Source organism: Crocodylus porosus, unplaced genomic scaffold (genome assembly GCF_001723895.1).
Source record: "Crocodylus porosus isolate Cpor-Errol unplaced genomic scaffold, CroPor_comp1, whole genome shotgun sequence".
NCBI lineage: Eukaryota > Metazoa > Chordata > Crocodylia > Crocodylidae > Crocodylus > Crocodylus porosus.
The window spans coordinates 7,455,236-7,480,328 of NW_017728886.1; the positions used below are offsets into that span (position 1 = coordinate 7,455,236).

General features: G+C 44.9%; 1 protein-coding gene across 1 annotated transcript in view; it reads left to right on the forward strand.

Annotated features, from left to right (window-relative positions):
* CRHR2 (corticotropin releasing hormone receptor 2) overlaps positions 1-25,093 on the forward strand; it is a 187,177-nt gene that overhangs the window by 92,876 nt on the left and 69,208 nt on the right. The window contains exons 5-7 of the mRNA XM_019529911.1: positions 16,150-16,267; positions 21,667-21,820; positions 23,725-23,785. Coding sequence (XP_019385456.1) covers positions 16,150-16,267; positions 21,667-21,820; positions 23,725-23,785 — 333 coding nt within the window. The remainder of the gene's footprint in view (positions 1-16,149; positions 16,268-21,666; positions 21,821-23,724; positions 23,786-25,093) is intronic.

Sequence of the window (25,093 nt, forward strand, 5' to 3'; positions counted from 1 at the left end):
CTCTCTGGGTGCTGCCCTCCCGCCAGTTGGTGACCCATTTGACTGTGTGGGTGTCAACACCACAGTCCCCCAATTTCTTAATGAGAACGGGGTGAGAGACAGTGTCGAAGGCCTTCCGAAAGTCCAGGAAGACTGTGAGGCAAGTTTTTATTTTGCTTGTATTGCTTATTTTAATTGGGCAGGTGGTGAATGTTTGAGTAGGGGGCATCAACACAGAAATTGTCTCATATTGATTTCTTTTTTGGTGGCTTTAAATAGCAGTTAATTTTTAGCAGAGTACAGGTCTCCAGATTGCTTTGTGAGGTCTTGTGTTATATATATATATATTGAGAGAGATCATATAATTAGTGATGAACTTATCGAGAGCCAAATCAAATCTCTGCAATCACGGGTTAACTATTAAATTAAGTGTCTCTCAGCTTTATTTCTGCATGATCCAATAAGAGAATAATGGAGTTCGACTGGGCTGTGCGCTCAGATGCTACATACAAAGTGAGGGACAGGACAAAACCAGCCTCTGTATTAGGGCACAAGAGGGTAGAGGAGGTATGCTAGGGTAAGTGTATTAGGATAGGTCTACAGCCTGGCTGGTCCAGGGTTGTAAATCACTATTCTAGAAAGCTTGCGGAGATGGCTGCTCTCTGGACTACATCATGCACCAGCATGTGGTTTCAGATCAGTCTGTTGTAGGATTTTAGTCACTCTACCGACATAGTCTCAACTCTTTGCCCAGGGAACATGGGCAGACGTGGGCTGAGGAGGGTAGAGGGAGGTGGATGTCTTGTCCTCTGACCCAGAATCGGTTTTGTTTGAAGATCATGGTCCTGATTCAGGAAAGGACATAGGCAAGTGCGTGATTCCCTTCTGATCGGCAATTGAGTCTGCTAAAATACTTTGCTGACCAGGATCCTTTGTTCCCAGTCTGCTTGCTCTGTTGCTTGAAGCCTGCCTATATCTTTTGGGGAATTTTCCACTGTGACCATCTGTCTGGGAATCAATCAATAGTATTTGGACTATTGTATGAAATGATGGGCATAATTCGAAGTCTGTGCAACCCTTCAGTTCTTAGAGAAACAAAACCCTTGTGGTCTTGCCAGCACCAATTACTTCTCCTGCTGAATTCCTTTCTATTCACTCGCCCTCACTAACCAGCACCCTGCGTGGCTGGCATCTCTCCCATTGCTGGCATTGCTCGAGCCACTAATAATGCTCCAGCAACTTTTCTGGGTCTCCGTGCCCCCTGTCCCACTTCCCAAACCTCTTCCTTACCACGCACTTCAGCTTTCTTAATCTGCCAGCCAGCTCTTCTCGCTCCCTCCCCACTGGTCCTCCTATTTTAGCCGGTACCATCCGCCCATTCTTCCTAGAAAATCGAATTGAGAATGAAAAGTTTCACCTGGATAAATGCAAGCACAACAGTTACAAAGTTTCCAGTGGACACACAGGGAATTGGACTCAAAGGGTCCAAGCCAGTTTTGCCAGGGAATTCAGTAAACTCGAGGATGCCAGACCCTGAGGCAGCCTGACCGCATCTGTGTTACTTGGGTCATGAAACCCCAAATCTCCCCCTTTTAAAATCCTACTTGCATTTTTCCTTTTCCTGTTTTTCCCCCCACTTTGTTCATTTTTTATTTCAGTGAATATTTCAGCTATTTTGTAGAGGGTTTTTAAATTTTTTTTCTCCACTGGATTGGGTGAATGTATTATGGTCTGAAGATTTTGCGTTGTCTGCCCGTTCCTTCATGCCACCAGCAAATGATAGTTACACTGGTATGAACATGCCGCCTGTCTATCCACCCCCTCCACATTTTACATGCTGGATCTTAACACTGCAGCTGAAAAACAGAGCAAAAGCCATGCATTTTGCAATTAAAAACCAGTATGAATGCAGAAGAGAGAAACTTTGGAAAATGCAGCCTATCTAACAAGATGGATGCAGAAGAAATACACTTTGGGCAGTGCAGCAGGTCTAACTCCAGACGTCACACCAGTTTAAAATTCCTCCATCTTTGCATCTTGCAAATGAACATGAGCCATATTTATTGTGAGGGTGTATTTACACCGCAAACATTGCTTCAGCTGGCTCCCTCTCACACTTTCCCATTAAGCTTTAACCTCAGTAATCAGCCCATCATTATCTGTCCATCCAGCATTCTTCCCACTTGGCTGCCCTACCCCTACATGTGGGAATATTTCAAGTCCCCTGCACAATTGCCACCAATCAGATCATTTTCCTTTCCAGCCACCCAGATACTTTTCCCATCTGCGAGCTATTAGTGGCACCAGAATGCACACGCCGATCAGAACGTGTGTAGTCGGGGGGAAACACCAGCCTTCTCCAGGATGCCGAAGCACAAGCAAAAGAAAACAGCAGATCATAGCAGGTGCCGAAGCATTATAGGCAGCCTTCCCAGTCTGTGCCATTTATGGTTTGCCCATTAGCTCTGCATATCCTAGAAGAGGCAGGGGGGAGCAGATTTTTCATTGGCAAAATGGCTTTTTAAATATTATCAAAGATCTGCACTAACAACCTGGAACACTCACGCAGTGGGAAGGACTCCAGCTAAGCTCTGAGATGTCTCCTGCCAACATTTTTCATGGCAGACTTTTCCCTCAAAGCCTTAATTGGACATCATTATTAATGGAATACTACACAAATTAATAAGAGGCCTTCAAAGCACCTTCCATAAAGTCATTGTTTTCAATTAATTCCATGCAGATGATTCTACTAATTCAACTGGTTTGCAACAGCGCTGGCATAGTATTGTGATTGCTACTTTTAATTATTTGTGTCATCATTGAATCAGGCACATCAGAAAACAACGGCTTCCTAGGCTGTGTATGAAAAATGCAAGCATATGGAGACAATGATGGGAGAAGCGACGACTGAATGAAAAGGCTACACATGCTACTCTGTGCATTCTTCTTAAAAGCCTGATCTTCAGCCATTGAACTCAGCAAAAGTAGGATAAAGGCTTCCTACTCTAATATTATGCACATTTCTTCCTCCCCTGGAAACTGTGAGGCTTCCCAAAACAGAAGAATGGGCAAGCATCCATTGTATGTCTAAGAGCTGCCATGGCATGTGGGTGGGTGTTCTTAAAAGCACCGCTCTAACGATGTGCCTTGAGGAGCTGGTTGCATCTTGCACCAGGCAGTCAGGTTTAATCTATTGACCTGCCTTACACATGGAGTGGAATCGTTTTGAGTCTATTATGCCTGTACTTTCTTTGCAGCTACCGTGTTGCAAGTACCAACACTGGGATGCTGGTCAAAGTACTTGGCACCCAGAAAAGTGCAGGATGGTATAACGAAGAGTTAAAGGAAGGGACATGGGCGACTGGTGCCACCTTAGTTGAAGAGGCATGCCCAATCCCATTGACCGGGGTGGAGGGGATCCCCCCACGGCCAATCTTGATGACTGGTGGGGAGAGGTGGTCCCCTGTGGCCGATCCCACTCCTGGCTGGTGCTCACGGGGGGGCACTGGCACTCCTACCTGCCCCTCGCCCATTCCCTAAGGGGTGAGCGTGACCTGTCTGGGGGTACACCAGTGCTCTCAGGGGGTGCATGTGCACCCCCTACATGTCACCACTGGGAAGGGGCAAGCATAATATGTAGACAAGTGGGTGGAACTGAAATGAAAGGCAATTTGTATATTGGAGGGTGTGGTGGAAATAGAGTGTGATTGCTGGGACTAACAGGAGATGGACCTGCTTGATGACCACTTTGCTTCTGTGTTAAATCTCCTGTATCAGGGCTTAGTTCTAAACCCTGATAATACCTAATGTAGGGAAGCAAGTTATATCTCATCTCAATATGGTATTTTCTTATACTTTCCTCTGAGGCAGGCAATGCTGCCCTCTGTCAGACACAAGACACTGAGCTAGAGGGCCTGTAGGGCTGACCCAGGGTGAGGCAGTATGTGTGCTGGCCTTCACCTGACTCTCTGACTATAGGGTATATCCATATTTGTCTGCTTTTTCTGGCTCATCTGCTTAATCCCTGATAGACCAGAGTAGAATTTTACACCTACAGTGCAGTCCTATACGAACACAAAAGTCCACCCACTCACTGCTCCAAGATCTCTTGGGAGCACAGTCCTTCATTTTTTATCTGTTTCTATGCCACCTTGGCCCTGACTGACTTTGGGCACTCCTATAATATAAAAAATAGGCTGTCCAAGAAGTCAAACTGACTAATTTTTCAGAGGTTCATGAAAGGAAAAGAACTTACATTTTTCCTGGCCTTTGATTTATTAACATGACCCATTTGTCTAGGGATACCCAGACTAGCCAAGTAAGGGGAGAGTTAGGCCCATTCTCTCTGGGTGCTTGTACACACCACAGGTTTTAATCCTCATTAAATTAAATGGATTTATAAAAGTTAAACTTGTTTATTTTAGAGCATCGCATCTGCATTTACATGCACTAGTTTTCAAATGAATTAAATCTTGGAGTGTTGCATCTTTGTTTACATGCACTAGGTTTTTGAACAAATTAAACCAGGTCCCTGGCTGGTGCTGCAGGAGAGTGGGATGGTTCAGCACTGCCCCCCAGCCTGGGCCCCCCCCCACCTACCCTATGCCTGCCCTCTGCCATGCCTGTGAAAGCAGGGAGCCAGCAGACCACGCAAGAAAAAAAAAAGTGGAAGCAATTTGAAAGTGAAAGCAATTTGAAGAGGTGAACGACAAAAAAGTTGCAGCGCCATCTCAGGGACAAAGAAGCTCATTACATGTCTTTGAGTGCCTTTGTGTTTGCACACGATGAATCCACGGTCACAGTGCTTTAATTCCTGGTGAGCCAAACTATGTCTGAGGAGTTTTAGTTTCATGCACAAGAAAGACTTTTAAAGCATTGGGAAATCCTGCTTGTGCAAACAGACAAGCAGTTGCAGCATATGAAAGGGCAAAAATGGTGGCGTGTACATGACCCCTCTGGTTCCAAATTAAAATATAACATAGAAAGAGCTGGAATCTCAAAGAGGCCTTCATAAACCTGTTAACTTGATCTCTGCAGAAGCCTATTTAGAGAGCTGTCTCAAGACCTAGACATTGCCTAAGTAAAGTTGAGGTTTTACACAGATGGCATGTAAATATAGTATTATTGGAAACCAGAAGTAGGCACATGACACATTGTTCTGATCAGGTATAGAAATACCCTGAGAAAAATTTAGGGGGTTAAACCACACTATTCTATGTGCCATGTGTCCACAGCTTATTCTGGGGTAGCCATTTCCTCCAGGCAGACCGACTATGGGTTCCTTTTCCTGCTACCTAGTGGTGATGTGCTATAATAGCCACCTACTGTGTGCAGCTACCCTGGGCATATCTTTGGGCCCTAGGACTTAGAAGCATATCTCTGAGTCATGGTCCCTCCTAGATCCTCAGGCGTTGGTAATTGCTCCTGTATTCTACCTCTCTTCCACTTGCTAGCTAGTGAGTGGTAGGGGGAAGAGAAGAAAGTCAAGACAATGAACCTCCCTACCAGCCTGCCCCTCGAAAGGAGTATATGGGCCATTTCTGCCGGGGTGACCTGCCGTCTGCACAGACTGATATGCAGTTTAAGAGAAGTTCTTTATTCTTTGTAATCAAAGGAGCACAGCCTACCTTCTATGAGGATCAGTTGTAAATAGAGCGTGATGTCTAGACTCTGTAGTTTAATAAGGTTTGGGGACCATTGCAAAGCATAAAATCAGCAGCTTGAGTAGCTCAGCATACTAAACACATGTGTCTCTCCAGGGCCTGTTGCTTTCATTGAATAAGGCTTAGACAAGTGACATGTTAACCTCAGTGCAAAAATGGAGTGGGTACAATGTGCAGCCTTACACTAGAATAATGTAATAGCCTCTGGGCTAGAGTTACCCCAGGAGGAAGCAGCAGTGATGATACACCAGTCTGACTGACACAGGTCAAGTGTTGAGAATCTGCAGTTATCCTGGGGCAGCTATTTGCTCAGTCCAAATAGACTATTTATTACCTGCCACCTAGTAGTGAGGCTTTGTAGTAGCACCTACTGTGGGCAGCTTCCCTAAAATACTACACATCTGCCCCTCCAAATCCCAGTGTAATTTACACTGATATAAAACAGCTGTGAGTTAAACTGATACTAAATGGGCACTTATACACATGATGAACCTATGCTCCAATGTGTGCTAATTTGCATGCATCGGTGCACTCGATTAATCGAGTCTGCTGCAAGTCCACCGGAGCTTGCCAATTAGTGTGCTGCAGCAGCCTCCACATCACGAGTATTTAGTATCCCTGTGTTTCAAAATGGCGGGGGCACTTTAACTAAAGCTCATTGAACAGACCCATTTTGAACAAATGCCCTTTTGAAGTGTGGGATGCTGCATACACATGATGCTGAGGGCACTTTAATTAGAGCCACTCTAATTAAAGTGCACCCCCTCCACTCCAGAACATGTGTATAGATGCTCAATATCTTGCACCTCAGCATTAAGAACACTGTTGCTAGATCACTGGTTTTCCAAATTTGCACACTCGTGGCACCCCTTGTTAGACTCATGGCACCCTTCAGACAATGCCGGCTCTTAGTTTGCACTTGGCTTTTGGCTGCAGAAAAATAATAAAGCAATTATTCTGTTGCAAAAAGCTCAGAAAGACCACAGCGGTCAGAATGTTTTGAATACTGGGGGGCATCTACATATGTGTTTTACTGCAGTGCTGACTAATTAGCTCCTCAGTAAAGCATCACCATCTACATGTGCACCTGTATTAGGGTGCAGTAAATTAATTAACTGCACTGTAGAATAGTACTGTCTGGGGCAAGTACTGTCTTACAGCGGAGTAGTTATGTTTACCAAAATGCACATGTAGACAGGGACCGGGGCTGGCTAGGGCACAAGCTTGCCAGCTAGCCCCATACTAGAACACCCTCATGCCCCAGCCAACCCCTCCACAGCACGTTGAGCCAGATCAGAGCAACCCCAGGCTGGCAGGCTGAACCCCCTGGGGTCCCCTGGCAGCCCAGGGCTGCTCCGCTCCAGCCCAATGTTGTGTGTTGTGTATCAGTGGGGTGAAGGGGCAACAGCCTCTACAGAGAAACCTTGGGGCTGGGAGAGAGCCAAGCGTGATGTGAAGGCCTCATAACAATGGCAGATTCCTCCATCCCTCTGAGGTGTGCCCAGTACGAGGGGCTGGCACCACAGACTCCATCCCCAGTATGATGTGGTGAGAACTCTGCTCCGGGACCCTCTGCAGCTTTTCTAACACTTCCCAAGGGGGGTGTGGAGAGGAAACGTGGACTTTCATGGGGGAGGAACTATTGCACACCCTGTGTATATGGTGCCTTTCTGAAACATCTGACACTGCAGGCAGGTTTCTGGAGAAGTTGGGTCCTGGGGCCAAGCGAACCTGGGATTTCCAACTGACTGGGGCCCGAGAGATCTGGATTTAGCACCGTGCTCTGTCATAAACTTCTTGCATTACTTGGGGCAAGTCATTTAACCACATGCTGTCCCAGTTCCCATCTACCCATATGTGCAGGAGCCTTTGTTAGACTCATCTGTGTGGAACTATATGCTTTTCAGGGCAGGGACCTTGCAGTGCATGCATATGTACAGCACCCAGCACAATGAGCAGCACAGCTGGGACCCCATAAATGCTACAGCACTTCCAATACTTCATGCATTCAGCTGCAGCTGCGGCAAATGAGATCCCATCACGTGTGTCTGGGAACAGAATTTCTCCCATGTGACTTCACTGCAGAGCACCTCTGTTGTTTTGCTCTGTGGTCTCCATACAATATGCTAACCCTCCCTTTATTTAATGGTAATTAAATACTGCTGTTTACCATTTGCTTTCTAACCCCTGGCAGTGCATACTGCCTTGTGTTTCTACTCCCGTGCCTTTCACTTTAGCAGCATTCGCATGTTCTTTTTTTTTCTAATTCAGCTACTCCAGAACCTCTGCGGACATCAACCAACCTCAGGTCTCCACTAAAGCAATTTTGCTAATGACTTTGCAATACAAATATTCAGGGTGTCAGGGCACGGTGCTCACAAATGCATTGAAAAAGGCCACTGTGCTTTTAAAATACATATTTTTCACTTGCCTTCCATAAGGATGCTAAAAAATTGTTTATTCCAGCAAAATGAGCCTAGACAAGGAAAGGGCCTAAAAAGTCCTACCGCAAAGTACATTCTCAGTTGGGTTCAGATGCAGCTCTTACAAACCTTTATGTGCATAGGCTGCAGAACAGGGTGGGCCACCGTGGCCCGACCAACTTTTAACACGTTGATTTATATAACCCACAAATGCACAATTGTCATTCCAGTTAAAACTATATAGCTGTTTTATTTTAACTGCATAGCTAGCTAAATTAACGTGCTAAAAGTTGGTTGGGCCATGGCCTGGGTGGCCCACCCTTCCGCGGCCTGTGCTTATGCGTATACCCTGTCAGCATGAGAGCGCTGAGTGCTTTAAGCTCATGAATCCTTGATACTAATAGTGTTGAGTGAACGGTTGCAGAATCGGAGTTGGGAGCAGCCCCTATTTATTCAGCCCTTTTGAAAATCAAGTCACATGCCAGCATTTTCCAGTGCAATGGCTTCACCCTGACTAACGTGGCCTAACCAGAGTGGCTGATTGTCTCCAGCTCCCACTGGCTTTCATGGAAATGGTGTTCAGCCCTTTATGAAAATCAGGCCGCTTCTGCTCAGGTGCTTAAATAGTAGTTTTAAGTGCCTCTCTTCAAGCACCAGCATCTATTAGTCTTGGCTTTGAGTTTGTTTCTTGCCAAGTAGCTTTTTAAGTGTCTCTTCCCCCACCACCCTTTTTGTTGAGTGAGAAAAGATGGCAAAGATGGCTCTTCTTCTACCCCTCACCAGAATACAGAAAGGTTGTGCCTCCCCTCCAAATGGTTTTCAGCATGTTTGAGGCTGCCTCTTTTCTTCTATCAGTAAAAAGGTTTCTTGTAACCATTTTGAACATCCTGCTGTCTAGATAAGAAGCAGGCATTTCAAACAGAAGTTTGTTAAAAACTTATAACTGCTTCTTTACCATGCGTTCTGTTCTGTCGCGCACAGGATCAAAGCCCTTGGCGCCTTTTCACAGATTTCAGTGAGTTTTGCATCTGACCCTTTGCTTATCACTCAGCCTAGACAGCGGCTTTCTTCTTTCCCATTTGTTTCTACTCCGTTCCAAATGTAGGTAGCACGTAGCGCCAAGATATCCTTTTTATTCGTGTACTCTTAATGTGGCTGCAAACATGCCAATTTCTCAACCGCTGAACTTCACTTACATCTACCGAAGAGCCAGCAAGAGGCCTTCAGCATTCATTAAGCCTAGAGTAAAGGACTTGCAATTTAAGCAGTGCCAAGTCTTTTTATAGGGACCTTTTGCCACGCGGTGCATGAGCTGGTAGGTCTTGTAACACGCTGCTGCTTCTTGTGTCTTTCCAAGACCAAAGGTTGTGACTCAGTCCTTTATCATGTTCAGCGTGGATTAACTCTGCTGCCGCAGAAGCGGATGGTGACTTGGGTGATCAATAATAAAATGATCTTGAAAGCAACTATTCAGCTGCCACCAGACTCAGGGGGTGCCGTACCTCTATTGACAGCTCTTTGTGGAATTCTTTCACTTCCCCAAACACCTAAAGTTGTGCCTCTCCACATGGCCAGAAGTATCCCGAGTCTTGATAGGGCAGAGGAGAGCGGCACTTTGCTCTTGCCGAAGCCTTATCAAAATCCAGGCGTGGATCAGGACGTACGGCATTCATGGCGGTTTTGTCACTCGGTGCTGGTTGGGCCTCGCATGGATTTTGTGCGCGATTTTTGGCACCAGCTTGACAAAGGATGTGGAAAAGCTGTAAAGGATCCAGAGATGAGCAACAAAGATGACAAAAGGGGTGCTTACACACCCTGCACGAGGAAAAGCTGAGAGAGCAGGGTGTTGAGTTCTGGACCAAAGAGAATGAAGCAGGGACCTGAAAAAAGTTTTCAAATGTGTGAAAGGCTGCCATAAAGAAGAGGAGAACAAGTGGTCTTCCTTGCTGTAGAGGGCCAGACAAAACGCAATGGGTTTAAACTGCAGCAAAGTAGATTTAGATTAAATCTCAGGAAAAACTTTCCAGCAGTAAGAACTGTAGGACAGTGAAACAAGCACCCTAAGCCAGTTGTGCAATCTCCCTCTTTGGAGGTTTTCCAGAAAACGCTAGATAGAGATCTGCCTGGGATGGGTTAGGGAAAGCATATCCTGCATCTTTCAGGGAGTTCGACCAGCTGACCCGAATGTATATTTAAGTTCCATATCTAATACAGAAATTATGGTTACAAATCCTCCCATTAGACTAGCTGGCTTGATCTCCCTAGACATCTTTCATCTTCTCTAAACCGAAGCAGGACAGGACATGGCAGATGTGGATTTCTGGTACATATGTGGGGCTGGACTAGCTGACTGAACTGCGACTGTGGCGCCCCTTTCCAAACTTTGAATCGTATCATCTCTGAATCCCCTCTTCATGCACTTAATGGAACTCTATTGGATCTGGACAATACTGTTCCTGTGGCAATCAGCTGGCTGCAAAATTTGGACATAAAAATTGTGAAGATGTTTCTCCTTGTTTTGTGATCATTGCATCATCATACACTGAATAAAAATAAGTTGCACAATTCTGTATTTTTATGAATTTTGGATTTGGTACCTAAGTCTTTTTTTTTCCCTTTGATCTGGCCTTTTAAGCTGAAAGGCATAATAGCTACATGACTTCTGCAACCCTTTATAATATAAACAGATAGACTTAATTAATTCCAGGGTGGGAAGGGTTTGAATAGCCTGTGGTAGTTGGAGTTGGCAGAAGGACAGCAGGTTCATTAAAACATCCAAAGGAGTGACTTGTTTGATGAACGACAGAAGGTAAACTGAGGCGATGACAAGTTCTGGATTGGATTTTTCACCATTAAAGGGAAATTTACTTGAATTCAGACAGAACAGAGCTAGAAGAGTTGACTGTTTGAATCCCTGAAGGATCAGGAAGCGATCTAGAATGGTGGAGCCTAGTTTCCATCTGAAAGAGTTCAGTGGATGTTCTACTTCTAAAAAGCAACCGCTCAGCTCCTGCCTTCATTTCCTTTTCCTTTGTTATGAATAATGAGAAGACAAATGTTCTTGTCTCAGATGATAGAAGCTTTAATGAGCAACTTTCCATTGTGTGAGATGTGGCTATGGTGCTGCTTGCAGTAGCTTGAGGCAGTGCCGCATACACACTGTTCACTGTGGCTGCATCAAACCAGTACGTTTTAATGACCAGGAAGTTTTTCCCTATTTTTTTTGTGGAATTGTGCCCCAGCTCTACCTACCTGGTCTAAAAAAACCCTCATCTTCTCTCCATTTGGGGAAATAGGACATATTTCCCAAAGAGGCAGGCAGACAATAAAAACATTGCTTGTGCTTAAAAAGTACAAAATGCAAGTGCAAAGCTATTTCTTAGGGCTTTCTTGTTGTAGGGAGCATGGGGCTGTGTGTGGGCACATCCAAGATTTCCTGAAGAGGGGTGCTGAATACCATCCCTTGGGCTGTGGAAGTGGGGGCCAGGCATAGCTGGAGCTCTCAGGTTGACAGGGGACATTGGGATGGGAGCGGGGGCGTGGAGGCAGGGGGACCTGCTCCTGTTGAGACTGCTGCCACTGTCCCCAACTGACCTGTGGACAGGAGGAGGCGGTGCCAGAGCTGCTGCTGCCCTGCTCCAGGAGGGTCCTGTTGGGAATGGCTTTTGTGTGGGGATCTGGGCTCAGCTGGGGGCAGCAATGGTGGTGCAGTTTCCTTCCAGCCCTTGCTCCTTGCCTTCCCCTCCCCACCCACAGGTTTCTCTTGCTGGCCAGGAGCAGGCGCTGGAAGGAGGAATGTGTTCTCCACTGTCACTATCCCCCACTGAGCTTGGCACCCCGTGCAGCTACAGCCCACAGCTGGAGTGGAGCAGGTGTGGCTCTGGGGGTTTCTCCTTTGTCCAGGTCAGCTAGGGATAGTGGTGGAACAGGGGTGCAACCACCCTGGTGCAACCCCTGGATCCTCCCTAATGCAGTGGTCTGTCAGTGGGGCTGGGAGTCTGGGGTCTAATCTCACTGCTAATACTAACAGACCATAATACTTCGTACTTAGTGACTTAAACATTTTGGGAAGGTGTCTCTCTCCCTATACCTTGTGCATCTGGTAAATAACATTGCTGTCCTTGGACACATGGCAGTAGATACTGATTAAATGACTGGTCACAAGTTCAGCAAATGAGTGCTACAACCTGTACCCCTGAAATTAAGTTAATAACTCCTGCTTCCTGTTTCATCCCATCACTCAAACAAGTCACTTAACTTCCCCATATCTCGGTTTCCCCAGGTGTGAACCGAGGATAATAATGACCTCTCTTGGGGCATTATTCTACAGCCATGTTGCTTACGGCAAAGTTGGCAGTGTCTTTCCTTAGCTGTGGGAGATGTACGAGGAACAGTGTTTTGCCTCCCAATGAGCATATGAGAAGTAATCTATTGGTGTCAGGTTGTCAGACTGCTGATATGATGAGTGTGAGCACAGTCACACACTTTAAAAGGAACAAAGGACTGTGGGACGTAGCCTCCCTGGGAGGCAATGAGTTCTAGTAGATGAAGCCTGAAGCTAGAAAGTGACCCGGAGTCTCAATCTAATTCTTCCTTGTTTTGGGAAACACCAAGTAGGATTTGCTTGGTAATTTCTTTTATTGGACCAACTGGGTATGTCTACTGTGTGTATTTATGTATGCCTAAACTTAATGTGCCATTGCTTAAGGTGCATCAAGGCGATTTAGGTGCAGGTCTATACGTAGATGCACTAATGTACATCAAGGTGCATTAAATGTACGTGCAAATAGCTAAGTCACATTAGCACATGTGCAGATGCACTAATGCACATTAAAGCTGTGGATGTCCATTGATGCACACCATGTTAATGTGCATTAGTGCATCTACCCATGTGCTAATGCAACTTAGCTAGTTCATCTAAATTTGATACCTGCTTTATGCAGGTATCTCTATGCAGATATCAAATTTAGGCTCACATAGCCTTAAAACACCATTTTTAAGGTACATTAAGGGCACGCACATATAGACCACTTAAGGCCACTTAAGGTTAAGTCGACTTAAAACGAACGCTGGTAGACATGCCTACTATGTAGTTCTTACAGTGTGGGATGGTACATGACAACCAGTGGTGTGTGGTTGGTAGTGGGAGTTCTTCTTGTATTGTAGTTGGTCTGTGTGAGATATCTAGCTGATTCATTCAAAGCTACAGTCTTTTCCTCTGCTGGAATGTCCTTGCTGGGTGAAGGAAAATTTTAGCTTGGTGAGGCAGGTGTCTTAAGTATTGTCTTCAGAACAGGTGTGGTGGTACCTGAGTGCCTGCCTACAGATTATACAGTTGGCCTCAGTAAAAGATATTACCAAACCAGTCTTGCTTCTTGCATATTCACTGTGACATCACAGCTACAGCAACACCATAACATCACCTTGAACATTTCCTATGCCTCAATTTCATCTTTAGCAGAATGGGAGTTAATTATGTTGACCTGCCTCCTAAAACGTGATGCATAATTACAGCCCCCTTATAAAAAGCTGTCTAAGTATAAAGCATAGGAGAGCCACTGTTTGGCAGGAATTAGCCATACAAATTATTTGTTGCTGTGTTCATACCTGTCTCCATGAGCCCACGCTCCCTCCAGAAGGGACACTCGCCTCCCAGCCCCATCCAACCAGTGCAGCTATCTAGGTGCCCTTACATATTATTGCAATAATAGCAACTAACTCTGCTGTTTGTCCATTATTTTGCTTCAGTTCTTATGGCATTGGACATGGTTTCCTAGGATAGAAAGGAGGAAAAAAATGAGAATAGGTAATGAGATAGTCACTTGGTTCACTGGGATTATAAATAATCTCTCCTCTGATTTTCTTAAATTTGATTTCATCAAGGGACCACTTGGAAAGGTTGTAGTTGTGTTGCTCTCCAATTTTATGGCTACATGGTTTTGGAAAGAGACATTTAGCATGGAGACAGAAACACAAATTTTGCTCTTTGGAGGTGATTGTTTTCATGTTATGGATTTCTATGAGCTGCCACAATACAAATACCAGCTGTGGGCCATTGTGCTAGAAAATATACAGGCACTCTGAGTATAAGACAGACATCCTGTCAAGCCAGGCCTCTCTTGGTTTGCTGTCTGGTACCATGTAAACCAGTATAGCCTGTTCCATAGTTGGGTTGTCGGCGACTAAACAGACGCCCCAGTGTGGATTAGCCTGGGTGAGATGGGAGTGTGGACACCCAGCAGGACTAAAAACAAGACCTGTCAAAAGGTGGATGAGCTCCCTGTGAGCCAATGGCCATCCATACCTGGAGAGGAGATGGGCGCCACCAGGCCTCTTTGCCCAAAGAATCTTCAATGATACACAGGATTTAAGGTGCCCCAATGGTCACAGCGGCCTCGGGACTGACTTGACTAGATAAGACAGACAACCTGTAGATGGATACTGGCAGACAACTTGAAGACAGAAAATATGCAATGTATGATCTTAGCGAGGTAGGCCATGGTCGGTGCACTCCAGCTGTGTTACCATTGCCAACTATTTTGGTAAGTATGATGACAAAATAGTTCTAGGGAAGGACGTAAAGGAGGACAGTGAGTTAGAGCCTTGTCCCATGTTACACTTAGGATGTGTTAACTGTACTTTAAAATAGGAGCATCTGCGTGTTCAAGCAGCAAAACATGAGCTAAATGGCCTTGTGTCATAGAAAACTTCAGACTTTATCCAGCTGGTATTAAATAGCATGTGTTGAGCTAATAGCAGACTGCTCTGTGGAGGTAATACAACCCATTTGCAGCCAATTCAGGTCAATCCCAGCCCTTACAACGGGGAAGCTGATTCGAGACCCCAATATGGTGAAGGGAGCTGGAGCAACAATTAACTGTTTATGGGTCCCAGGCCCTTCCCTGCGGAGTCTTGAACCAGCTCCTCTGTGGTAGGAGGCTGGGATTGGCACATATTTGCTTGTTGCCCTGGTCCCCTCCGTAACAGTGAAACTGGTTCACGACTATGGTGTGGCACAGGAGCTGGGACCAACAATCACGATGTTTGTCTGTTCCAGCCCTGTCCAGAGAGCGGAGATCATAGCAAGCATTGCCATGCAACTGCTCCGAAAGCTTTCTAATTTGTAGCAATGCTTACTACAATCTAAATAAAACATGTCCTAAATGTGACATGCAACAAGGCCCATGGCTTGCTGATGTTTACAGGTCATTGCTCCTAGATATGGTCATGGAGGAAAGCATGAAAATATAAGAAGCAGAAAATGAAGGCTGGTATTATTGGCAAATAGAAGTGGGAGTCAACATCTCAATAGTGCAAAGAGATGGTAGATTACTTGGGAATGGGCCATGAAGGGTGTTGCAAGTGAAAGAGCTGTGTTTAATTCATTCTTTATTTTTTTAACATTATTTCTATTGGTCAGGTATTCGAATAGCTTTGTATTTTGTACTTTCCTGAGTAGTATTCATCTGTTGTGCTACTGAAACATCACAATGTAGCGAAGGAAAATACTGTAAATAGAAACACAGGCATGGATTACCTAGAAAAGTTGTAAAAGCCCCTACAATTTTTTTAAGAGCAGGTCAGACAGACCCTTGGATGAGATGGTTAAGGCAGGGATAATTATGTCTCTAGCACAGGGTTGGACTGAAGGACACCCTGTCCAACCCTTTATTTCTATGATTTTCTGATTCTAAGGCTAGAAACAGATATTGCATTTTCCTGGGATAAGTGTGCTTATGTTTGGCCCCAGAACAGAAATGTCCCAGGATTGGCATGTACACACATCACCTTTCCAATCAGGGTTTAGTGAGCAGTTGAATGCGCTGCTGCTTCTCTGCTATTTATTTAATGATACAATCCCAGGACAACCATTCAGGTGTACTTCACAATGTCTTGGGACAAACTCTTAGCATTTCTTATTCCATGAACCTTTTCAGAGTTTGTCCTGGGGCAATGGGCCTGGATGTCTGAATGATTGCACTTTGTCCTGGGATAAAATGGTTTCTCCCAGGACAGTGTGACATCTGTTTGTTGCCTCAGATCTGTATTTCTTGCAATGACTGGGCTATTTCTTCCTCCTTTAGGAGCATCAGATGCCTGAGAAACATTATCCACTGGAACTTGATAACAACATTCATCCTGAGGAATGTGATGTGGTTCTTGCTTCAGATGATTGATCATAACATACATGAAAGTAATGAAGTAAGTGCTTTGGAAACTGTGGATACTGGTTAAGTATTATGGAAGGATGTTAAATGATTTCTATAAACTTATGAGTAGGTGTCCTTGGTAGTATTTTAAAATGTTTCACAAAGACTGGGTGAACAATCAAATATGTCTTGATGACATAAATATTCATCTCTTCGTTGAATATTCCTAATCTGACATTTACATTCAGTATCCAAAAAAAACGCACCTTTTATTCTTGGTTACCACAAGTACTCTGCAACTTTACTGCAATATAGTATAAGGGAATGTAATGCAGTCTCAAAATGGGACAACCAACCAGCCCATCAGGGTAGGATGGTAAAATTAAGCCAATTCCTACAGCTAAGCATACTCAGCAGAGCAATATGGCCGGAACTGAGTGTGTCTACACATGCAATTAATGCACAGAAAGCTTAGTGTGCAGTAAAATACTGAGAATAAGCTTTTTGTGAGAGCACATCTACACATGCTCCCATTGGGAGCAAATTTGCTTCCAACAGGAGCAGTTCAGGGTGGGAAATGCCTACCCTGCTCTTCTGCCATATGGCAGCCAGGGGGAGTGCTAGACTCCCCCAGATGCCAGCCCCAGGTTGGCAGGGGATGCCTGGGTCAGGTCTGGGCTCCAGGGGGTGGGCAGTGGCAGCTGTTTCCGAGCCCCGAGTTCCCTCCCCTGCAGCTGTTTCCCAGCCACCTTTCCTGATCTGCTAATTGGTGGATCAGGGCAGGCACACTCTTTCCCTTCCCCCTACCCCAGTCAGCCAGTGGGGCAGCTGGCAGCAAGCCCCTAGCAAGGGGTGGGGGGGAAATTCCCCACCCAGTGGGGGGCTCACCACCACCTGCCTCACCAGTGGGACAGGTACCCCCAGCCCTTGACTGAGCAGGGAAGGAAGAACTCCCCAGTCCCCATGGGGAGCCAGGAGCCCCACAGCACTGGGATGTGGAGGCAGAGAGGGACCTGATCCCCATGCTGATTGGCTCGCAGCTTCTAGCTGAGCTGTGCCAAGGCTGGGCCCCATGCTAGTGTGGATGACTGGGAGCAAATTTGCTCCCGGTTAGCATCTACATAAGCCCTGCTACAGATGATGTACTGTGCAGTTAGTTTAGTTTAGTACCTGTATTTACAAGTACTGGCTAACTGCACAGCAGATTAAACAGTAGCTTATGCACATGGTTACATGGTGATGCTTTACTGCACAGTAGATTAGTTCAAGAGGTAACTTATCCATTAGAATCAGTGGGACTCTTGGTGAAGGCAGGTGTCATTCAGTGTGAGCAAGGGAAGGAGAATTTGCCTCTGAAATCAAGTGGGATTTGAAGAAGTGGCTAAAGGAATTAGGAGCACAGGTCGCATTTCCATAGGACTTTGTGACCTTAGAAAATCCCATTCTTAAAGAATATTATTTCCCTAAGCCTTTCCCCCAACAGATACACAATATATGGCAGTCACATAGTGTTTACTCTCTCCATGCACCCAAGCAGCTCTCTAACTCAGTCACTAATCTGAGTAAGAGATGCTGGATCAGGCTGTATGCATGTATCCTAATTACCTCCTTCATAAATCATCTCAGCTCTGCATAACTAGCAGCATCAATAATATGGGAACAATCGCAAAAGAACAGCACTATAAATTATAGCTGGACTTTATTTTGCCTTTAGAAAGAAGCCACTTCATTAATTCTCTTGGAAAGGGAAATCATGGCTGTCACTCATTTCCATCCAATGTAATATTAAATAATAGTTAAGTGAATGCTACTCTTGGGGGTACAGAGCTAAACAACGGTGCCTGCTCAACAAACCCCATGAAATATCCAGCTCTCCACACACACAGTTCTCCCTCTCTGGACCCTGGCACGCATTCACTTAATGGGGCATTGGACTCTTTTCCCTGATCCTAACTGTGGTGCCTCTTTCTGTGCCACATGAGCATGGCAGGACACGTGATTTTGGGATCCCAGTCACACCATTATCACTTGCCAGTGTATGCGGAGCTCAGGAACTTTATCCCAGATTTCCCCTGCCCTGGGGAAAATCAGGTCCCCGGTGAACTGTTTCTGGGGCATCACTGGAGTGTTGAATTTCCTTTGGCTGGGCCTGAAAATCAGCTGATTGTCTGTCTCAGCCCCACCACTGCACTCGAGCCAGTTCAAGGCTTTGATGCGGTTCTGGGACTAAGACAAGCCATCAGATGATTGTGGGTCCTAGCCTTGGGACTACCCTGAAGCTGGTCCCAGAGCCCCACAGTTCGGCTGGCCTCTGGCTGCATTCAGATTAAGGCATGATGGATACCAGCCACAAAATCATAACGCATATTAGGTGAAAAATGTCGTAGTTAATTTTTTGTTTAATTGCCTGAAAGTGTGGCCAGGTGAATATTAGCTGGTATATCATGCCTTAAGTGTAATGTCTGCCAGGGGCCTCTGTGATGATGTAGATGACACAAGCTACTCAGATAAGCATCAGGTTAGCAGTTAGTTTAAATCATTATACCTGCATGATCATTCACCCACTGAAGATTTGCCTTGTATGCCATAGGTTTCAGTGTTGTCTAGGAGATTTGGACACTTTTTAATTTTAATGTGACCTTGCCTAGGAGATTTGGACACCTTTTAATTTTAATGTGACCTGGACATGTAGATTTCTCCAGAAACTTTTCAAACGACAGTCTCTGTGCCTGTGCTTTAAACCATTGCTCTGGGCAAAGAAACAATAAAGCCATCAATAGTTAGCAAAAAAAAAAAAAATTAATCTGCGGAGCAATGTATATTTAAACAAGAAATAACTATACCTTTGGATACTCTGTAAAAGTTGTCTTTCAGAGCAAATGCGTTTGAGATAGAAAATGTGTGGGTCAGTCCACCTGAATTTCTGCCTTTTTTTTTTGAGAGAAAGAGCAGAGCAGTGTTTTAAAGGCATGATCTCTGCTGATTTGCACAGCTTTATTTTCTCTGGTGTTTATACTGTAAAACTTAGGGACAGAGTTTTATAGGTATTTAGGGTACCTCATCTCTATAAAGTCAATAATAGTTGGGTACCTAAATGCTTCTAAAAAACTGGCCGTTAATACAGAGGAACATAATAAACAGAAGGTCAGATTTTTCTATAAATACATTTTCCCATCTCTAATATTGGAACAATGATATTTGCCTCTGTAATGAAGGACTTTGAGATTACTGGTGACAACTAGTATTAGTATTATCTTCATCATCATTAGTAGTAATACTAATTATCTAATTATAATAATATGGATAATTATTATCAGTTGTGATACTACTACCACTAGTAGTGTAACTGCACTGAATTCTACGGTGCTGCACCAATTTTACACCAATTAATAGTCTACCCCCTCTATGTATTGATCAGTGGAGATGTATGCAATTAAAATAATTTAGATGCAGAACCCTAAATAATCAATGTTCATTTTTATGAGGCTTTTTAACATTGCTTATGTTAGTAAAACCAAAAGACTGAATCACTAACGATACCTCAGTCATGATGGAGCTTATTGTCTAGGGGTCAGGTATTTTCAGTGTAAATAAGTGGAATGGTAGGAATTAATGAGCTCTGCTAATTGAGTTTACTATTCCAAATTAATAAAATTGAAGCAAGCCCATGAGGTAGGTAGTTGCAGCAGAGCTGTGCAATAAGTGATTTTTTTTGGTTTGGTTGTTGAACCAAGACTTCAGAAAAAAATGTTTATTTAATGCTGACCTAAAACAAAATGTACTCAACTTTCCCCGCACTCCTCTGAAACAGGAGGAAAAAACCAACCAACGAAGCAACCTTATTCCAGTTGGAATTCAACTTTTGGTTCAGCCTGAAACTGGGGTGATTTATACCCTGTAAAAAAAAAAGCAATAAAGCTAAATTCTGTTACAAAACATTTTGAACAAAATGAAAAGTTCTGCTTTTCTTCCCCCTCCATTTTTTTAAAACTCAACCTATCTGGCAGAGTCGATCCAGAAACAGTTTGACACCCCAGCATTCATTTTGTGTTGAATAAATCTTTGGTGGGAAAACACATGATTACTTCTAATCATGTCTCTCTTGGCCAGGCGGTCGTGTGCATGGACATCATCAGTGCTTTGTGAAAATGAAATCACAGATGACATTTGCTAAGCAATCAGGAGTCAACTGCTTTAGCTGTGATAATTAAAGTGCTGGATATGACCAGTGATAACATCTGTAACGATGTCTGCTAAGATCTAGATAATCAAATCTTTATGCTCCAGAGAATATACTGATTGTGGGCTGGGTCAGGAAGAAATGTCCCCGACCTGGTACGTGTAGCACTGTAGAAATTACTGTGAAGAGGACTGCTTTCCTGTGAAGCATCACGTCCTTGAAGGATGGACTCCTGGCCTCCTTGAATAGAACACATTTTCTATTCCTCTAGCGGGAAACTACTTTTCCAGAGTCATTTGGTATGGTCAGTAATTCCCACTGTTTGTTGAAGCTGAATTCAGGGGGAATGTAGAAAGCAATGTGATTTACACACTGAAAGGCCAGAGACGGAGGTACAGCAGGAAAAGCAGCTAACAGGAGGGTATGACAAGGAGGAAATTAAATCCTTCATTAAGTGCTAGTGGAGTTCCCTGCCTTCAGCAGAAATTATTTCATTGTTAGACATAAAGGTCTAGTTTTTTCTCTTCTAGCTTCCCAGTGGGCACATCTGCACGTGATATTAAGGTGCTGAATAAACTCCGCCATAGTGTATTGCTCCTGGGGGCGGCATCTTCATATGCATCTGGGACTGCAGCATGTTGAGCCGGGTCAAAGCAGCCCAAGCTGGCAGAGGACCCAGGAGGTCAGCCTGCCAGCCCAGGGCTGCTCCAGCCCGGTTCAGCATGGTGTGAAGGGGCTAGATGGGGTACAATGGTGCTCCAGCATGGGGCTAGCTGGCAGGCAGCCCCCACACTGAAGCACCATCGTGTGTCATCCAGCCCCGTCAGCATCTGCATGTGTTGCAGTGCACTAAATAATGCCGCTGCAGGTTGGTACTTGCGGTGGCATTTATTAATTTACTGCTGTCTAACAAGGCCTCCCACACATGTAGACACTAAGACTTTACTGTGCAGCTAATTAGGCAACTCTACAGTAAATGTCTCATGTAGATGCACCCAGCGTGTAGCTTGTACTCAGCTTTCCATGTTACCTTTGAACCCGGGCCTGTGAGCCCCACACCCAGCCACTGAACCCCAGACCATCGAGAATGACCATCTTCTGTACACTTGCATTGAGATTTCCCAGTCCACTTAGCATTGACACAACTGCGCTCATGGAAATGTGTAGGGTTTTTACCACTGATTGCTCTGCATCCAGAGCAAACCCAAAAGCAGAGCTCTGGAAATTCTCAATCCATGCTTTAAAAATGCTTTTTTGTATTTCTTTTCCAGCCCTGGTGCCGGTGTATTACAACGATCTACAATTATTTTGTGGTGACTAACTTCTTCTGGATGTTTGTGGAAGGCTGCTATTTACACACAGCAATAGTGATGACATACTCCACAGATAAACTGAGGAAATGGGTCTTTCTCTTCATAGGATGGTGTGAGTGTAACATGCTTTAAACCCACTATGTGACTGTCGGTGTTAGAGAAATGGTCTAACTTAAACTGACCAAAGAAAATCTTGCTGAGCCCATACTTTTATCATTGAAGTCCTACCCTGATTATCGAACAGCAGCAGAGTGAATATTTAATACTTAAATATATGGTAATGATAATTCTTGCCCTGTGCCCATATTTCCAAGTCGGAGCAGCTCATTGGAGTTTTATTGCCCACTGTCTCTGGAGTTCAGGTTATGCAGATCTGCAGGTTCACCAGTACTGCCTGGTACCTCTGTTGCCTATTTGCAACCCTCCAGCACTGCACAAAGTAGAAGAGGAGACACCGTCCTTGACCGGTGGCCCTTGCAGTCTCCTGAGACAGACCAATTCAATCTGACAGAAGGGAAGACATTTCAACATGTTTGTGCTGGCAAAAAATAGAGGCCTGCTTAACTGCTGACCCAATTTTACACCTGCCTATGTGGTCACTTAAGGGCAGATTGTGTTGCCAAGACACAGCCCTTAGTGAAGAGTGGTATGTGACTGTGCCACCTCGCCCATGTGGGCTATAGCACAGGCGATAATGGGGAATATTAGCACTCTGCTGGCTTCCAGGCACTGGCCACCTATGGTTCTCCTAACGTATCAATACATGGCTACCCTGGCTTGAGCCGTGTAGGTCAGAGTGGGCATGTCCTTCCCTGTCCATCCACTCGAAGGCAGGTGTGTGGTAACAGGGCTGAGTGACATTTTTTTATGGGAGGTAACGTGTGGGAGAATGGGGGCAAATGCACTGGTTGACACTGCGTCTGGGTTGCCCCATCTTTCCCCCATATAGGTCAGAGAGGCTTCAGTGGTGACTATCTCCTCAAATGGTTTTCCCCGCAAGCCAGGGATCACCGGAGCACAAAGATGCTCCCGTTGCATTCCTCTTTCCACAGGGCATAAATGGGGGAGACTCACCTATACTGACTGTATCCCTTTGGTCTTCTCTCTATGTGATGGGAATCTACCACCAGCCAGCCCCTCAGCCCTTCAGGTCAATTTGATGCTGAGGGACTAGTATAAAGTAAAGTTAATGAGGATGAGGATTTGGCCTACTGAGCCTGGACTTATAGCAAAAGGAGTCGAAAGCAGAGGCTACAGCACTGCAGGAAGAGATTAAATTCCCAGTGAGCATCAATGCATTGGCTTTAATGCATTCCAAGTAGAGTGGATATAGCCGTACAAAGCAAAGAAATGGCTGTAATAAGCTTTTTGACTCCCTTATTTGTTGCATTTTAAAGCCACAGGGCTAGCACACTGTGTGCCGAAGCTTATGGAGTATGCACATGCAGCTAGGAAAGATCAGACTCTGCAGAGGTAGAAGGAGTGACGACTGATCTCAGGAATGGCTGAACCTTGAGAAAAATCGCTCATATTGCAGTTTCTTAGGGAAGGATTAGTTTCCCATCAAAACGTTGCAAATGATGAACCTAGTCCATAAAGTGCACCACAGCCATGTACATGCGGCAGCCTGGCAATGAAACTCATACAATAAATCCCCCCTCTTGCCTTTATAGTATTGATCTCTCAAGAGCTGGGGACACGATAACAACCAAAGTAGTCTGGGATTTAGCCAGGATTGCTTTTATTTTTTAAAGAGCTATTCCATTTGTTAAACAGTCATTTTCATATGTTCCTCTGCCTTTTACTGAGCGATTGCACTAAAGTTGAGAAAAGCTCTTTAAAAACCTTGCTGAGGTTTTTATTTCTTCTGCATGCAACTAGTTAGCAAAGGCAGTGTGCAAGCTCTAAAGCTCAAATCAAAGGCAGAGTGCTGCATTGCTCCTGATCCCCCAACCATATGTTAATAAGGTTCCACATGCATAAGGACTTTGATTCACTCTTGCATTTCTCTTGCAGGTATTCCTTGCCCGATCATAATTGCGTGGGCCATTGGCAAGCTGTATTATGAAAATGAACAGTAAGTGATGTTAGCAAACATAATTAGGGGGTTCTACTCATATAAATTACCAGACTGCACGTTCAGTGCCCTCAAGTTCAAATAAAAATAGCTAGGAGTTATGTAGGCTATGGAGATCAAAGCTAAGTGGTGTGGTTAGGTCACCTTAGTGAAACGGTACAGCATTCAAAAATACAGAACCCAGGGCCACATCCAGCTGAGCGTGAACGTGCAGTGTGCGGCAGTGCAGACCTGTCTGTGGCGCTGCAAACTGCACCCACTGCATATGCAGGCATTTGCCATGCTGCTGATTTGCAGCACCAAAACTGGAGCTTGGCCAGACAAGCTCCAGCTGCCAGCCAGGTTCTGCACACTGGATCACTGCTGCTGGAGCCCCGGAGGCCCCCAGGACCCCAAGTAAGGATGCTGGGGCCAGCCCACGTGCTGGCTCCAGCCTCCCCTACCTCACCAGGGCCGTTCCCTGGGGACAAGTAACAATGGCACAGCTATGTGCTGCTTCTACTTGTCTCTGGGGAAACACGTGCACGCACATCTGGAAGCACCCCAGAATTTCACAGGCTTACCTAAAACTCCTGGGCCAAAGCCTCACATCTGTGCTCGGTAGATTTTTTTTTTTTTTTACTCTGTCTTTATTTCTGCAGATTTATTATAAATTCATAAATTTTCCATCTGTAGAGTCTAATTACTGCCAGGGGTCATCTTACATTCAGGGTCATCCTGTATTCTGATAAATACTATATATCTGTATGGTTGCAAAGTTAAGATTAGAATAACAGTACCCACAATGAATTCAATGTCTTGGTCTCCATTAGAGAGTACAGAAATAAACTTATCCTTCCCTCTCCCCTTGGCAATGCCTGCAGAGCTGATGTTATCAACTGAACTCTGCACTCACAGCTATGGGGAATGCTAGTAGGGTAGATGGGTAGTGTGAGGCCTTTGCAGTATGAAATCTTATGAAGTGATGTCACTGATCCTGCAAGTGCTTGCATGGTGCACATTAAGGTAGAAAAGGGTAGTGTACTCCAATAGAAATGCAAGTGGGGCTAAAAATGCATGCAGAAAATACTAAGCATTAGGTATGGTTCTCCAGGCTGGCTGATAGTCAGTTGATTCCCTAGCTGGCTACTCTGCCCTTTCAAAAACAGAATACAAGAAAGAATGAGCAATGTGTATGAAGGTTGGTGTGTCTGCAGAGACACACCAACCTTACATAGGATCCCTATTTTTTAATCAATACTAATGCGAAAGACTTGTTCCTGCTTCTACGCAGAGCCAGCTTGGGGCTAGGTGCAACTTGCTCCCAGT